This window comes from Sceloporus occidentalis, unplaced genomic scaffold, assembly GCF_023333645.1.
Source record: "Sceloporus occidentalis isolate IW3139 unplaced genomic scaffold, rSceOcc1.0.p SCAF_232, whole genome shotgun sequence".
Lineage (NCBI taxonomy): Eukaryota > Metazoa > Chordata > Lepidosauria > Squamata > Phrynosomatidae > Sceloporus > Sceloporus occidentalis.
Genome location: NW_028317212.1, coordinates 390472 through 407449, shown reverse-complemented (window position 1 = coordinate 407449; position 16978 = coordinate 390472). Strand labels below are relative to the sequence as shown.

The window sequence follows — 16978 nt, the reverse complement described above, 5'->3', positions numbered from 1 at the left end:
GTATGTTTGCATTCTGCGCATGCGGCGTCGCTGTCCCCTGACTGATGGCGGCTGGCGGATCCGTTACCGTTTTTTTGCAGTTAAGGTTATTATAAGGTGCAAAGTGATAAAGGTGATGCCGTCTCCATAGCAACGAGCGGAATGTTCTTGCCGAATGCAGCATTATTGCCACTATGCACCGAATTATACTAAACAGATAAACTTATAGTCATCTTTTAATCAAAACTATTCTTTAACCCCTTCAGTCCCGGATGGTTTTCATAACCAAGGGACCAAAATATTTGATCTTTTTACTATATATTTATCCTCCTTTTCCGTATTTACTGAAAAAATAACTTTTTGCAGTGTGTACTCTACTGTAAGCATCTCCTGATTACGCTCATACCCCACATAAATATTATTATATTCCAGAGGGCCAGATCCATGCTTTACATATTACCCGATATTGCATATTTTTAATACTATTGACTTAAGGGGTTTGAGGGTAGTGATTTTTAATATAAGAGGCCCTTTTTTTTTTTTTTTTTAAACAGATGCTATTGCTTTTTTTTTTTTCCCTCTGGGGGTCTCTCATACATTTTTTGACAGTGATGTCATCAGTGGGCTCCCAATAAGTTTTATTTATTTCATTTATGTTTTTTTTGGTTATTTTTGTTTGTTTTTTATTTATTTATTCTTTAAAATATATTTTTGGAAGGAGGAGAAACAGTTTTTCCCTCCATCTCCTCCTCCTGATCGGTTTGTGCTGATCACAGAGTGATCAGCAAGCAGGGCTCCAAAGCTCTACATCGCAGATTGCAATAATGGAAATCAGCCAGCAGGGGGAGCAATGGGAGAGCCCAACATTGTAAAGAGAGACCCGCTGAGGCTCTCCTGTCCTCTGGGAGTTGTTTGCAGTGACACCTACCGGTTGGGTGATTGCCATTCCTTGAATGACGGTGTACCGGCACTCGCAATCAGTTGTCGGGCAGCCAGCAATTCTGGTTTCTGCCGACGGGAAAGTCCGGGCAGTCGATAGATGATCTGATATTCCTGTCGCAACAGTCAGGACGTACCTGTACGTCCTAATGGTCTACTTGCCATGGCGGGTGTTGTTACAATCTCCCGAGACCCCCTGATTGATTATTGAGCGCAAAAAGTTTCATGGCTCCTCTCACTTGCCCCTCTGTAGCCACTAGACGTACGGAGTGACTTTATATACGCAGAACCTTTGGTTTGGTAAACAGGTGGCATCGGTAGGGACTGTAGAGCTGCAGTCGAAGCAGTGAGCAGCTATATATTATATATATATAATATATAATATATATCTCATGCTGTGCTTCAGGATTAGTTTAGTAAATTATGTGTGGTTGGCATCCTGGGGTAATGTATAACTCTGCCGGGAGCCGCACAGACATCTCCGCTCCGTAACCTAAATCCAGTATCTATCCCTCAACAAACCAGGCCGGGGTAACAGCAATTCCTATGATTCCCAGCCAGCATTTATCTATAACCTATTCTGTGCGTCTACTCCCAGTGCGGAGAGACGGCTGACCCTGTAGGGGGGAGCCCATTCCTGTCAGCTAACACCCCACGGGAGATAGAAACCTGGAACCCGCCAGCAGATCGGCCCCTGACGGCCCCCTTCAAGTTGCTCGTTTCTCCTGCTGTAAAGACTCAAACCTTAATCAGTCGTTGGTCTCGTCTTAGATTCAGGAGCCGTATGTCTATCCCATGCATGTTTAATACCCTCACTGTATTACCCTCTACCACCTCTGCTGGGAGGCTGTTCCACTTATTTATTTCTCTTTTGCACGGAGTAGAGGCACAGAAATGGGTTCCTCTTCTCGAGCGGGATGGCCCCTGGAATAATGTTATTTCTCGTGTGTTTTCAGGAGGGTCCCGGAGAATGGGTGGCTCTGGAGTCCGAGGTCTTGATGAAAGACGATGAGATTTGCGGCACCAGGAATCCCACCGATCACCGGATTTTGCTGGACGCCCGCTTTGAGTCGCCCTTCGGTGAGTCTCCGCGGCGTTCGCTGATTGTTACGGCGGGTTCTAGAGTCCCGCGGACTTCACTTTTTTCTCTTTATCCTTCGTTTGTTTCCTGGTGGGGTCGCGGTGAGACCCCCAATGTCCCACTTTGTTGGGGTAAATATGTGAATAGACGGCGATCAAAACCTCTATGAAATGAAACTGCCTAATAATCCACCCCGATTAAATGTAACCTGACGGGATGCAGCAAGTAAATGGTTAATTTTACTGCTGGCGACCAGCCGACCGACCGTCCAACCAACCAATAGGCTCTGAAGGTGAGCAGGTGGGAGCCATGATGTGCTAGGCCTTCCCTAATAGCCCCCTTGGTTCTGGGGCTCTGGGCTATGGAGGGTTAATCGCCACATGATTATGTTTTGCTTACCTTTCTAGATTGTAAGCTCTTCTGGGCAGGTCCCTCCCTACCGTTTGCTTTCTTAAATCCAAATTGGTATATGATGCACTACTTGCTGTACAGCGCTACCCAATATGGTGGCGCTACATTAATCCATAAACACAATGTGACCGACCCTGAGTCCTCCCAGCGCAGGTGGCTGGAACACGGTTCGCAACAGGAGTTAAACCGAAAATAACCGGGCCGGCGGCGTCCTCGTCCCGTGAGGGGATCGGCTCTGACAGCCGCTGAGAGACGTGCGCCTGATCTCATGTAATGACTTCCTTCCTCCGCTCCCACGGGGGATGTATGATGTCACTCGCGCTCCGACGGATGAAAGCTGTCACCGACAGATCACCTGTCACGAAAGGCCCTGTACTCTGGATATGTAACAGCCCGACACACAGGCTATATCAGCTATACTATGAATGTACGAGGGCCGCTTTACGTGTGTAGCATACATAATCCGCTTAACTTCATCTTCCCGGGATCTGTGTGATTATTCCTCCCCATTAAGCTATCGCCTCCTTATTGTTAAGTTGCTGATTGGCACAGGCAGCTTTTGTCAGCGCATAAAGACGAATTCGGGGAATGCTGACTCTGCCACAAGCTGCCACCCATCTCAGAGATCAAACCTATGTCAAAAATAATTGCATTGTGATCCAAGAAAGCGCCGGCTGAGGGGGAGGGGAACAGATGGAGACGAGCGTCATGTGACGAAATTATCATTATTTTCATTTAAATATCCCTGGAAAGGTGAAAATATGGAGTTTGGTTACATTTACACTTTTGTCTTCTGCCTTTTCTGTTTTTATAATTTGTTTCATTCCACAAAATCTTTGCGTTTCTTTACTTTTCTAGGAGGTGAGAATGTTTGCTGGGTATGAGGGGATCGCAGGGTTCTACGGCCCTAAAAGCCCCGATAATGTGTATAGAAACAGCAGGAAACGGCTTTATAAACACCATTCTTCTTCTTCTAAATGCCCCACCCAGTTACATGAATTACCCCACCCACAACCATGCCTCCAACCACACCCCTAAAACAAAAAAAACCCTTTTCCTGCCACTAATTGGCTGTTTCAAGCTTCCAATCAGTGGCAAGAATCATTAGACCATATAAGAGAAGAGCAGCTGCTGCAGCAGTAGGGCAGCAGCTTCCAGCTCAGGTAAGGGTTTTTTTTTTTTTTAATATTAAAGTCCTAACGGAGGGTGAGGGTCACTCACAGAGTACTTTAGTATTAACTCTTCTGTAGCGAGGGTGTCGGGGACATGAAACTGTCCGTTTAAAGGGACGCTGCTGGCAGCGCATGCACTTTAACCCCTTCAGTCCCCTATGGACGTACCGGTACGTCCAAAAAACGCATCCCAAGAATCCCCTATGGACGTACCGGTACGTCCTGCCCTTTTTGCAGCGGCAGGGACACATCGTTTGGAAGCCTGGACTCCCCCTAACTGCAGAAGCCATCATCGCCGGCTTTCTGCTGCCCGATCTCCTGTAACGGCTTCCGGCACAAACGCCGGAAAAAGGTAATATTTTTAAATGCCGATGGAGCTTTCCCTTCCGGTTCGCGAGGAAAGGAAGATGGTTGGATAACGCTGGCTCTGCCACCTCATGCCGCGGGGCTTCTTGGAGCAGAACAGCCCCTTATCTCTAAAACAATTACAACAAAAAAGGCAATTTTAATAAATTCAGACTAAAAACTATAACTGCGACAGAACTCCTCACCAATACAGCCCGATATTTCCTACTCTTATTTCATTCATTTTTTGTGTAACTGCTGGGCTGGACTTTTTCCTCCCCACGCTCTACGGTGTATGCGGTGTACAGGTAACGGTTCCTGCTTGTCGCGTTTCTCTCCAGGCGCAGGCGGCTGCCGGCGGTGTACCGGAGGCTGGCGGTATGTCGCGGTTTGGCGTGTGTTGCTGTGACCTGATGTGCACGGAGTTTGACTTAAACGCCGGGGGTTACGTGCGAAGAGCCAATTCTGACGCTAAAAAATAAACTTTCCCTTGGTTACCGTGGCGATTGCACCAGATTGACTCTCTATGTAATACCACGTTCTGCATGCTTGCATTCGGGTAGCAGGGTGGGGTGGGGGGGGGATCTCCTGGAAACATTGTGTCTCCTGCTGTTTGGAGTGGGGATGATTTATTATTCCGGAGCGCAGGTTCCGGAGCCGGTTCCGTGAGTAAGCGTGTGGTTTTGGTTCGGTCGGAATGTATTTCGTGCTCCGGGACAGTCGTCTCTTCTGCCGTTAAAGTGTTTGCCGCTCTCTGCCGTGGCCCTGCGTGCCGGGGAGTCTCTGCGGTATAGAAATTGCCGTTTCTTACCCCGTATTCAGTGCATTATTCCGGTTTGTTTCTGTTCCGCAGATCTCCCGGAGGAGGAGGCGAGGTACTGGACCCGGAACCTGGAGCGCATTAATTCCCGGGGAGACGCTGGAGAGGTGAGTGTGGTTTTCGGCTCGGCGGCCGGCGGTCAGCGGCGTGACAATCCCGACCGGGAGTCGCGCTGTTACAGCGTCCCTTTCTGCCGGGGGGGAATAAAGGAAGCCGCTGTCTGTACCGGTGGGATATGTGGACACGGCCCATGTCTCGCTCACCACGAGTCCACGACTCCCATCATCCTCAGCCAGAGCCTGCAGAGTATTATATTGAAGTGAATCTGTTTGCCATCAAATGAATCCGTTCTCTCATTAATGAAAAGTCTGATTAGTTGGTTTCCGCTCGTTATGAATGATCCAAAATAACCGATCCCCTGCGATAAACCGAGGGAACTCATCAGCCTCTCTCTGTTTCTCTCCCTCTCAAAGCTTTTTTTTATCTTTTTCTTTCTCTCTTTCTACCTCCCTCTCCAAGCCTTTTCCCCTCTCTCCTTTTCTCTTTGTTTGTCTTTTCCCTCTCTCTCTTTTTTCTTTTTCGCTCTTTTCTCGCTCTTCTCTTCCCTTTTTTCTTTTTTCTATCCCCCCCCCTTTTTTCTCTCTCTCTCTCTCTCTCCGTCTTTCTCTCTCTCTCTCTCCGTCTTTCTCTCTCTCTCTCTCTCTCTCTCTCTCTCTCTCTCTCTCTCTCTCTCTATCCGTCTCTCTCTCTCTATCCGTCTCTCTCTCTCTATCCGTCTCTCTCTCTCTATCCGTCTCTCTCTCCGTCTCTCTCTCTCTCTCCGTCTCTCTCCCTCCGTCTCTCTCCCTCCGTCTCTCTCCCTCCGTCTCTCTCCCTCCGTCTCTCTCCCTCCGTCTCTCTCTCTCCGTCTCTCTCTCTCTCAAAGTCCGTTCACCACTTTTTGTTTTATATTTAAACTATTTCTTATTATTCTCACCATATCTATCTATATAAATAAATATATCATCATCATCATCATCATCATCATGTTTATATAGAATCTTACATGAGATATATTTTTATATATTTTAAACTCCCCGCGGTAAACACGATGACCGTCCCTCTGGGAGTAAAGCTGTCCGGCCGGCCCTTTAACGAATGGACTTTTCAGTATTTAGTCTTCTGAATGTTTTAAGGATCTCTTCCCCCGTTTTTCGGCAGTATTAGTTACAGAAGCAGACGTTTCCTCCCCGTGTTTAACTCAAACATTAGCCGCGGGGAGAAGGATTCGTACCTCGTCCTACAATTACCCCCCCGCGCCGGAGATGAACTCCCCGCCGCTGACACTCCGGTCACAATTGGTGTAAATAAAAGGAAAGCGTGTGTTTTCGGTGCATTATATTATCGGGAGAGCAGAGGCCTCCGCGGCCCCCTTTATCTATAATCTGCCCCTCGTTACGTTCCTGGCCCGGGGGGGGGGGGGTTCTAGAGTTACGATGCTAAACATATTCTCGGAGATGCTTTTAGTGGAAATGTTTGCCAACCCGGCTGCTGGAGGAGAAACGCGGGTGACCACGAGCAGGGCCGCCGTCAGACACCTAGGGACCCCCAGCTCTTTCTGCCACTACGATCCCTGCTCCCCCCATGACCATTAGTTCTCTGGAAAGAAGGCACTCGGCCCAAATCCCCAGAAAGGCTACTAGCCCGGACATAGATAGCAAGCCACGGGGGCCAATGACGGCGTCAGTGACAGATCACGGAGTCTGAGACCCGCTGCTCGTTAGCCTCTGATGCCGGCCCTGACCCCAGGGACGTGACAATGGCGTTTCCGTGTTAAGTTTCCTCGAAATCATTGTCGAAATTGTTCAGAAATAGCAAATTCCCAAAGAGCCCTTTGCTTTGCTGAGGATGATGGGAGTTGTAGCTCGCTGATAGCCGGAGAGCCCCGTTTTGCCGGAATAAATCCCGTATGGTTGTGTTTTTTTGTTTTTTTTTGTAAACGCCGCTCTTGTGTTTTTCAGTTTTCCTTCGCCGAGGACGTTCAGAGGACGCCGTTACCGGTTGCGGCCTCCCAGTGCTGTAAGTGACGGGGCCGGTGCGAGCGTCCGCCTTTACCCGGCGCGTTTCGTAATTCTGTTTATTTCCACGTTCACAATGATTTTCTTTATAAAAAGGGGGTGCGAGAGGCTGTTTTTGATGGGAAATTTATTTCAAATCAGGTTTTTCATAAATTGACTGATTTCTGGGGAAAAGTCCATAAATATTCCCAGACGGGTCTGCCTTTTCTGTTTTAAGCATACATGATTGGGTGGGGTGTCTGGGTTCCCTGTTTTAGTTTGGCTGAGTGTGTTGGGAGTCCTTGGACCCTAAACTTTCTCGGGGTTAATTGCGTGAATCTGTGCTATCTGTAGGACTTCGTATCTTAACGGCAGGCGGACCGCGACCTCCGTCCTACAGCCGGGTCCAGCCTGTAAGCCTCGTTCTCCTGTATTCCAGGGAGCGGAGAGCTTTAAGGGAGCGGAGAGCTTTCTTTTGAAGGGTTAATTTAGAAATCATTTTATCGCACTTTTATCTGTATGGAGTGACAGGGGTCTAAATCTGCCCCCCCCTCCCCCGGGGACCACAATCTGGTTGACTAATTACAGCGCGGTCTGTAACCGGGAGCTAAATGTAATAATAGACAATATAATATAATAAATACTACTAATAATAATAAAAGGAAAAAACATAAACGTATCAGTTAGGGGCACCGGCTCTCAAAAGACTTCAGGACAAAATTACAATTCCAACTTTCTGACAACCAATGGGGTGGGCAATGCCCGGGTCTTAAAGGGTTAACGTTTAACGGCAGGGCTCCGCTAACGAGGTGGAAGTGGAGCAGCTGCGGTAAGGTGCCGCTTTACCGCTAGATTAGCCCTCATCACGCGGCGCTGCGCGTCGGGTCGGATCGCTCCCTGATTTCACATCGTCCGCTAAAACATCTTCGTTTCTTAGAAACGGGAGAATGCGCTGCTTTTTATGGATTTTTGATTCCTCAAAACCTTCAAGTATTGTGTTTTTCTCTTTTTCTTTAACACTACAAAGTTAAATGCTCCTTTCCGATTGTTGTTTCCATGGCGACTGCTCCACTTTTAGAATGTTGCATCAGGAGTGTTCTTTGTAAGCGTAATATCTGTACGCGAGACGTTGGGCTATAATCCACCCCAAAAAACCAGTAAATAGTTTGGAAGTTCGGTCACCTGGGGATAACGTAACGCCCGACCATCTCGCTGCTCTTCATCGCTTCTTGGAAACGTTGTACCGGCTCTAAAAATACCCGCTGATTAACGATCCGATTTGTTACAGCGAGCAGATGAAGCGCTAAGTTAGGGAAAAAATAAAAAAAAAGACCCTCCTCCGATTTGCAAATTATGTATTCCGTGACAAACGGGGAAAACTATACCTTCGGTGACATCGTAATTAAGAGAGTGATGTCGTAATTGAGGAGACAGATGGCAGCTTTGCCGGGTGATAAAACCATGTTATTACCAGGGCTGGGATCCTGTTGTCATGGAGAGAATGAACCATTTCTGGGCTATTTATTGCTGCCATCGGGAAGCAGGAGACAGATCATTAAAAAAAAGGGTTAATTAGAATATAATTATTTGATGGTTTAAACTTCTTTCAAGAGGCGAGCGGCGAGGAAGCAGATGCAAGCGAGAGAAAAAGGTTATCGGGAAGCGAAGAGCCAACTTTGGCTGGATAGAGGAGCTGCGCATGTGCCGGTGGCTGTAATGCGCTGCATGAAGACCCTTTAAGACGGATGTGGCGTACGGGGCGACGTCTCGAGCGCCAGGCAGACAGCGTCTGGACAAACCCTTAAAAACGTTCCGCTCTCCACGGGGAGAAGAAGCTGCATCTCCCTGTGGAGAGCTGAAGCTTCTCCTGGTGGCCAGGCTGGCATCGTAGACGTTCATTACCGGGGTCCTCAGAAGCCCACCATTCTTGCCAGGAACTTTGTATCAAAGATGGCAAACTCATGGACAAGCAGTACATCTCATCAAACGTTGAGGAGGACCTTGCTCAAAGAGCTGACAATCTAGGAACATTTAACCTGCCCAGGAGAATTCTCAATATACCGGTGTTATCTGGACTTTAATCCATTGTGTTGATTTATATATATTTTTTGTTGCATTTTGATATATATATGAAGGTGGGGGGGGGGATCCTCGGGTTAAAGGGACAGTTTAATGTCTCTGACGCCCCTTCTATAGAAGACAGGAACTCCAACGCTCTGTAAGGACTTTAATACGGCCTGAAGCTGCAGCTCTGCAGGAGCCCCCCATGCATTTGCTAGGAGGGGGCCCCCCGCATCTATCATACGCATTAAAGTGCAGTTAAAAAAAAAAAAAAGAATGCAGTTTGGAGCCACCAAGGAATTTATCGCAGACTCCGGCGAAACCGCGCAAGAAACGGAAGCTGAGAGTAAGCGGTTCCGGCCGTCGATTGTTCATCTGCAGCCAATACGGGGAATAAATGTTTCGGGGCCGGCGGAGCCGCGGTTTGGAAGGATTTAACTTTACAGGAAGGAGATTTTCACGAGATGGAATCTCCAAGATGCCGGGAGCCTGAGCCGGGCCGGAGGGTCATACGAACAAAAACGGGGGTCCGCCGTCAACTGGGAACCCCAAACAAAGTTATAAAAACTTATTTAGATATATATATATATATTTAGTTTTTTTTCCCCAGACAGTTGCTACGGTAATCTGTTCAATCAGCTGAAACATTCCATTGGTTGTCATGATTATAAGATATAGTATTTGACGGCAATTCAGCCCATCTAGACTCAGCGTTTTTAAAACTTTGCCTGGGCCAATCGCATAGCCCCGGGGCCAATCGCATAGCCCCGGGGCCAATCACAAAGCCCCGGGGCCAATCGTATAGCGCCGGGGCCAATCGTATAGCGCCGGGGCCAATCCCATAGCCCCGGGGCCAATCAATCACATAGCGCTGGGGCAACATAGTAAACGTGGAGCGATGACCGGAAACTTTCCATTCGTTGTTACTTTATATCTAACCCACAATGTGTCAGAATCTCCTAATCAGCAAATCAAACCCCAAAAACTCAAATGCACCGGTTCTCCACCTATTCTCCCTGCCCGTATACCGACGTCTTCTCCATCGTATGGCGTGTTTCAATGTGGCTGGCGTGTTAGCGTGTGCTTTATATGTAGCTCATGGTGCACAGGCATGTTCTGCCCTCCGAACCTTAGTTTCTGAACGTTACTTTAGTCGCCATAGAAACTGACCCATTAATTACCATTATTCTTATTATTTTACTTTTATTAACCCGTTTCGTGTATTGACCCTGTGGATGTCAGAAGGACGCAGTCTGCTTTAAATTCTATTCTGGCTCTTTAGCGGTTAAATGATATTATTTGGAGAAGACGAATCGGATTTGTAGTTTTTCTGCATCTGCCGGAAGGAAAGCCTTAACATTGGGAGTTTGTCCACGGAACGGGCGCCGGGTGTTTCTGTTGCCATGGAGACTGGATAACTAGGTTTTTCGCGGCTTTGCGATATTCCCGGTTTAAAGTCTGTTTTGCTTGTTTTCTTCCCCATTCCGCTGTCCGTATAGATCTATTATTTAATTAAGAGGAAGGGAGCGGCGCATGCCCTGTGTTCCGAAATCCCCTGCATCGCCACATCAAATGGGACAGGGTGGCAGACATGTTTGCTATTTATTATGTGTCGATAAATGATACATTATATATATATATATATAATGTATCTTTTATCCATTATATATGTATATTATGTGTGTGTGTGTGTATATATATATATATATATATATATATATATATATATATATATATATATATATATATATATATATAATGTGTATATATAGAGTCTAGATGGGCTGAATTGCCGTCAAATACATATACATATATATATATATATATATATATATATATATATATATATATATATATATATTATACACACATTATATGATATATATGTATATGTCCAAAGCCGTAGAAGTAACAAAGCTCAGCCCGTGCGGCTTTGATACGATCACCTTGCTCTAAGCTCCCCAATGACCGTTCACCCCTCTTCAATTAAAGGGTTAAATGGGCTTTAACAGTTAAACAGCTTCCTGAGTCCTTTTCTGTTTCCGTTTAAATACTGCGAGTCCCATCATACCCCACGATTTATCCGAATGCTGGGAGTTATAGTCGGGTTAAAGTTGGAGAACCTCTAGAATGTCGCGTTATTCCGTAAAAAGAATGCTCCGGTGACAATTGTTTGTTGGTTGTTTTTTTTTTTTGCAGGAAAGAATAAATTCCATGTTTTTGTCCTTCAGCTTCACGCACCGTCAAATTGCTTACTTTCTCCAAACTTGCCAAAAATGATGTTTTAAACTTGTTTTGGGGTCCATGCATTAGCATGCCGGAAAATGCAATAACATTCTTGCAACAAGGAATGTTTTGGGCATTCTAAGCGGGGACAATCGCGTCCCTTAATCACTAAAATATTATTATTATTTTTTGGTAAACGTGATGTTCTCCTGCGGTTGTTTGTTTCCGATGCTTTGCGATATTTTGCCGTTTGCGATATTTCTGTTCTCCCAGCAGCCGTTCCGTTCTGTTTTCCGTGCCGTGCGTTACCGACACCGAGAGCGAGACTCGCACCTTTCATCATTTATGCTGAATTTTTCTTTTTCCCCTTTATTGCTCGCCGCCATATCTATTCCCCAGGCGATTGGAGTTATTTCGGATGGGGAGAGAATCAGAGTATGTAACCGTTCCGCTAAAGGTTGTCTTCTGCTGCATGCTTCATGGTGATACAGTATGTGGATATTCATGCATACAGGTTTACGGCTTCATCCCCTTTCCAAAACATCTGGAGCATAAATGACCAATTCCCAATTGCCCTCAGAGATAATAGTCTTAAGATAGCACTCTATACGATAACCCCCCCAGGGCGGTATACAATAGTATCCCCCCCAGCACAGTATAGAATAGTACCCCCAGCGCGGTATAGAATAGTATCCCCCCCCCAGCGCGGTATAGAATAGTATCCCCCCCCAGCGCGGTATAGAATAGTATCCCCCCCCCCAGCACGGTATAGAATAGTATCCCCCCCCAGCGCGGTATAGAATAGTATCCCCCCCCAGAGCGGTATAGAATAGTATCCCCCCCCCAGCGCGGTATAGAATAGTATCCCCCCCCCAGCGCGGTATAGAATAGTATCCCCCCCCCCCAGCGCGGTATAGAATAGTATCCCCCCCCAGTGCGGTATAGAATAGTATCCCCCCCCCCCGCGCGGTATAGAATAGTATCCCCCCCAACGCGGTATAGAATAGTATCCCCCCCCCAGCATGGTATAGAATAGTATCCCCCCCCTAGCGTGGTATAGAATAGTATCCCCCCCCCCAGCGCGGTATAGAATAGTATCCCCCCCCAGCGCGGTATAGAATAGTATCCTCCCCCTAGCGCGGTATAGAATAGTATCCCCCCCAGCGCGGTATAGAATAGTATCCCCCCCCAGCGCGGTATAGAATAGTATCCCCCCCCCCAGCGCGGTATAGAATAGTTTCCCCCCCCAGCGCGGTATAGAATAGTTTCCCCCCCCAGCGCGGTATAGAATAGTTTCCCCCCCCAGCGCGGTATAGAATAGTTTCCCCCCCCAGCGCGGTATAGAATAGTTCCCCCCCCAGCGCGGTATAGAATAGTTTCCCCCCCCAGCGCGGTATAGAATAGTTTCCCCCCCCAGCGCGGTATAGAATAGTTCCCCCCCCCCCAGCGCGGTATAGAATAGTTTCCCCCCCCAGCGCGGTATAGAATAGTATCCCCCCCCAGTGCGGTATAGAATAGTATCCCCCCCCCCAGCGCGGTATAGAATAGTATCCCCCCCAGCACGGTATAGAATAGTATCCCCCCGCCCCAGTGCGGTATAGAATAGTATCCCCCCCCCAGTGCGATATAGACATTTCATGCATATCCCTGCTTGAACATCGGGGAATCAGCCGGAAGTTGAATTTTGCAGGGAGAGGGAGTTTTCGATTAACGATCTGGAATTGTTAGGATTGTCTGCTTTGGGGTTCCGGTTGTTCCGAGTTCTCCGTATCTTCTTCAGTTTACTTAAAACCCAAAGCGTGGCTCTACTCATTTAAATATTTAAAATGTTATTTGTTCGTTGTGGGAAAGGAGACTTTCTTGCTGCTCGATCTGTGACGTCCGCCTCGCGCTCCCGATGTCGGAGGATCAGGGAACCTATTGATTTCCGGAGCGACGGCTCGAGCCCGGCGGAGAACTCGGGGTTTCTCCGTAATAGAAAATGACATCTGATTTCTGCCGGGAATTAAACCGACCGCCGGCCAGAGCCCCGACTCCTCCAAACCGCTCGTAATAGAATTACAGCCGGGATACGATTGCCACATCCACGGATCCTGACGAGAGAGCTTTTACGTCAAAACTTAAATTAAAGCAACATGCTGCTGGGCCGGCCATTTAATAGTTAAAGAGACATCATGTGACGGTCTCTTTTCAATTTTGTGATAAATCCCCTTAAATCTTCCTTTCTTGCTAATGCTGCGATTAAATAAAATTTAAAATAAATAATAATTGCTATAATTTGATGGGGGTATGATTGTCCTCATAATAGGGCAGTAATAGAGCCAGAAAAGGATTTGCCCGTGAATTTAGTATTTGATGCTAAACATTTTAGTAATAAGTGGAATAACCTACCAGCAGAGGTGGTAGAGGGTAATACAGCGAGGGTATTAGACATGCATGGGATAGACATACGGCTCCTGAATCTAAGACGAGACCAACGACTGATTAAGGTTTGAGTCGTTACAGCAGGAGAAACGGCAGATTAGACGGGCCAACGGGGGCCGATCTGCTGGCACATCCTTTTTCTAGGTGCCTTCACCCAGTAATAAAGTGTATGCATGAATATCCCGTGTGATCACAGAGACGAGCATGCTGCATTGGTTCTGCGGATATACCCTCAGGATTTGTTTCGTATAAAGATATCGAGTTGCCGGTACCTTTTAAATGATCTGTGGCTTGGTGAGCCCCCCCCCCATCCTTCACAGAGAGAGTAATAGGGTTTTCCTTTTCCAAAAGACATAGGGTTGCTTCATGTGGTGCTGGTGTTATTGCCGATACTACAACATGTTAGCGGATAAAGCCCCTTTCTGTGCCTCCTACGTCACGGAGAGCCGCCGTCTGCTGCGTCTCTCTGTATTGCATTCTGCTAAATTTAAACAGTGAGAATAAACCATGGAATTTGATAAAGAAAAATGCATATTACTCCCTCTTTAATGGTTTCTCGGCAGAGCTACTTCCTGTTTGCTATTACATCAGAGGAAGTAGTATTCTGTCTGCTGTTATTCCCCCTGATCACTTTGTTTTTTCCTTTAATATAAATATAGCTTGGCTTAATCCCATGGAGGTGCTTGGTAAATGCTGTCTATTTAACGGCACTCTAGCCGGAATCGTTCGCTGTGTCCTCTGATGTCATACTACATCATAGTTTATAATGGGAAGCTGGCCTCTAAATTCATGCTTGACCTCGCTTCAAGAAACTCGGTCAGTAAATGGCAAGCTTCTGCTTTCTACGAGTCTGACGATTAATTCCTTCGGCTCGCCTCATGCTCAGGTTTTCCGAGTTCTAGAGCCCCGTCCCTAAACCACGGGGTAAAGCGTCCCAGCCGCTGCTGTGTGGATACGTTACGCTCGAACATCCATAACATCCATACCTCGTATGCCTCCGGGAGTCTTCTTCATAAGGCTTTTAAAAGCTGCAGCCCCACAGACGGGGAAATCTAATTGTGCGTAAAATATTAATGTAAAAAAAAACCAAAACAAAACAAAAAATGTTAAAAAAAAAATCCAATATTGACCATTGACCGGTCAAAAGCTGTCTTGTGAAGAAGCCTTCCTACTAAAAGCGGACTGGACAATCAGACCTCTTGTCTTTCCTCTGTGGATACATTTCTGCTTCTTCTGTCTTCATACAATAACTAATTTCACCAGATTATAGAATATTTTACAAAAACAAAATTCACAAATGCAGAAGATCACGGCGATTTGATTGTCCAAGAGACGTCCGTTGGTGGTGGGTAGAAATGTAAATGGTGGTGGGTGAACCCTTCCTATGTCTGTGTTACTTTGTTGTGGTGACATCCATTAGAACCTTTCTGGATGGTCATCTCTTTTTGGATAACCGTCTCCTTTGTCTTGTCATGGAAGCTCATGGCATCATACGGAACCCACTGGATGATTGGGAATTCCAAAGCTCCGTTCAGTTGGCCGGAACTTTTCCATATCTCCGATTCCACAATTCACTCGCCCAAGAACTGAGAACTGGTTCCCCCGTAAAAAGTTAAACCTATAAAGCCTTCCATCAGCTTCCTTATTAAGCATGAACTCTGGTGCAGCTCTGGTGGAGAATTTCACATCCAAGATCGAGATACTCGTTTTCTGTGCTTAATGGGTCCACGGCGACGTTATTATACGTCACAAACAAAAATCCCTTTTGAAACTCATCACTTTAAATGTGACGGGAGTTCCTTTCCGTTTTATTGAGTGACTTTTAGTGAATTACTGATATTTCCACCAGATCCTGCCCATCGGAGCGTCCTGACCGTAAACGTTCACTTTTAACGGCGGATACGTTTTGTGATTTAGCGTTTAGAGGCGAGAGGATGAAGTGTTTCTTTGCGCTTTTTATATTTCTGTTTCTAGCGTTTGAAGACCAGGACAGCGCCGTGGATGACCGGGACAGTGACTACCGCAGTGAAACCAGTAACAGCATTCCACCGCCGTACCACACCACCTCCCAGCCCAACGCCTCCGTACACCAGTTTCCGGTGCAGCCTCGGCTTCAGCAGCAAGGAGGCGGCTCGCGGGAGTCCTGCGCGGACTCCGTGCAAAACTACGAATTGGATTTTCGAGACCGGAGAGCCAGAAGGTAAGCGGAGTGTTGGGATCAACGCCCAATCCGCCTGAGATTACTTACAAATAATATACCCTGTTTCCTAATATACCGAATATTAAGCCATTTCATGTCTGACTTATACCTTCCACGGCTAATCTTTTTCATTTTGTCATTCTGTCCTTATTTTCATTCTTTTTCTCACGCTTTTTTTTATACGCCTTCTATTTTTCTTGCTTTTTTTTTTTTTTTTTTTTAGGTTCATGGTTTGTTTTTTTTAATTAGTTTTCAAAATTCATAGGAAACAAAATAATGAGAAAAGGTGAACCCCCAAAATGTTAAGTCAAGTCGTAGCGAATACTCGACAAATGCAAACCAAAAGCTAGTGTAGAAACAACAAAATACATATATATATCTAATAACATTATTATTCGATATTTAGTTACTCTAGTTTAATTGAAAGCATAAATGATATTGATAATATGAAAACAAGACAAACTGGCTATATTTTATATATATATATATAATATAGCCAGTTTGTCTTGTTTTCATATTATCAATATAATTTATGCTTAAATTAAACTAGAGTATTTAAATATCTAATAATAATGTCCCCCGAAATACTTGTTTTAAAGAAAATACATTTTGTGCCATTAGTACATATTTTTTACTGGAGAGCCATATAATTATTTTTATATTTCCAGTGTTTAAGATAATTTTAATGTACAGATTATGTGTTCTATATAATGGAAAGGGCGGTAAAATATGACCCATGACAGCAATGTTTTCCCTACGGTTTATTCATTTTCGGTACTTCAAAGGCCTCGTAAATGAGAAATAAGGTAATTAATCGTTACAATTTAATTAACTCACATCAAGGTGACTGATACGTAATAGCAGAACAGGCAGATTATTGCATACAGCAAATATAATAAATAAACATTATAGTTGGTGTGTAAATGTTTTATTTTATTATATATTTTATTTATTAGATATTTTATATATATTATATATATATATATATATATATATATATAATATAAATGTATTTTTTATTATATTTTTGTTTTATATTAAAATAATTTGATATTAAAAAAAAAAATAGTAAAATGAAAATGAGCGACCGAAATCTGAAGGAAATAATCCTGTTCAAGATTGTAGAATCAAGACTGTAAATTCATGTAGAAATCTTAGCTTTTTTTATATTTTTGCATATCTTTTTTTGTATTTAACGACAGCTGACTTTATTCTATTTATTATATAGTATGTTTTTATTATATATTTTATTTCTATTTTCTGTCTATAGGGTTAAACTCTGTG

General features: G+C 45.2%; 1 protein-coding gene across 1 annotated transcript in view; it reads left to right on the top strand.

Annotated features, from left to right (window-relative positions):
• The window catches only part of LOC149276638 (uncharacterized), a 105918-nt gene that overhangs the window by 12860 nt on the left and 76080 nt on the right, over positions 1-16978 (top strand). The window contains 4 exon segments of the mRNA XM_089503418.1: positions 1875-1998; positions 4781-4854; positions 6748-6805; positions 15469-15705. Of these exon segments, the coding sequence (XP_089359544.1) occupies positions 1875-1998; positions 4781-4854; positions 6748-6805; positions 15469-15705 (493 nt within the window).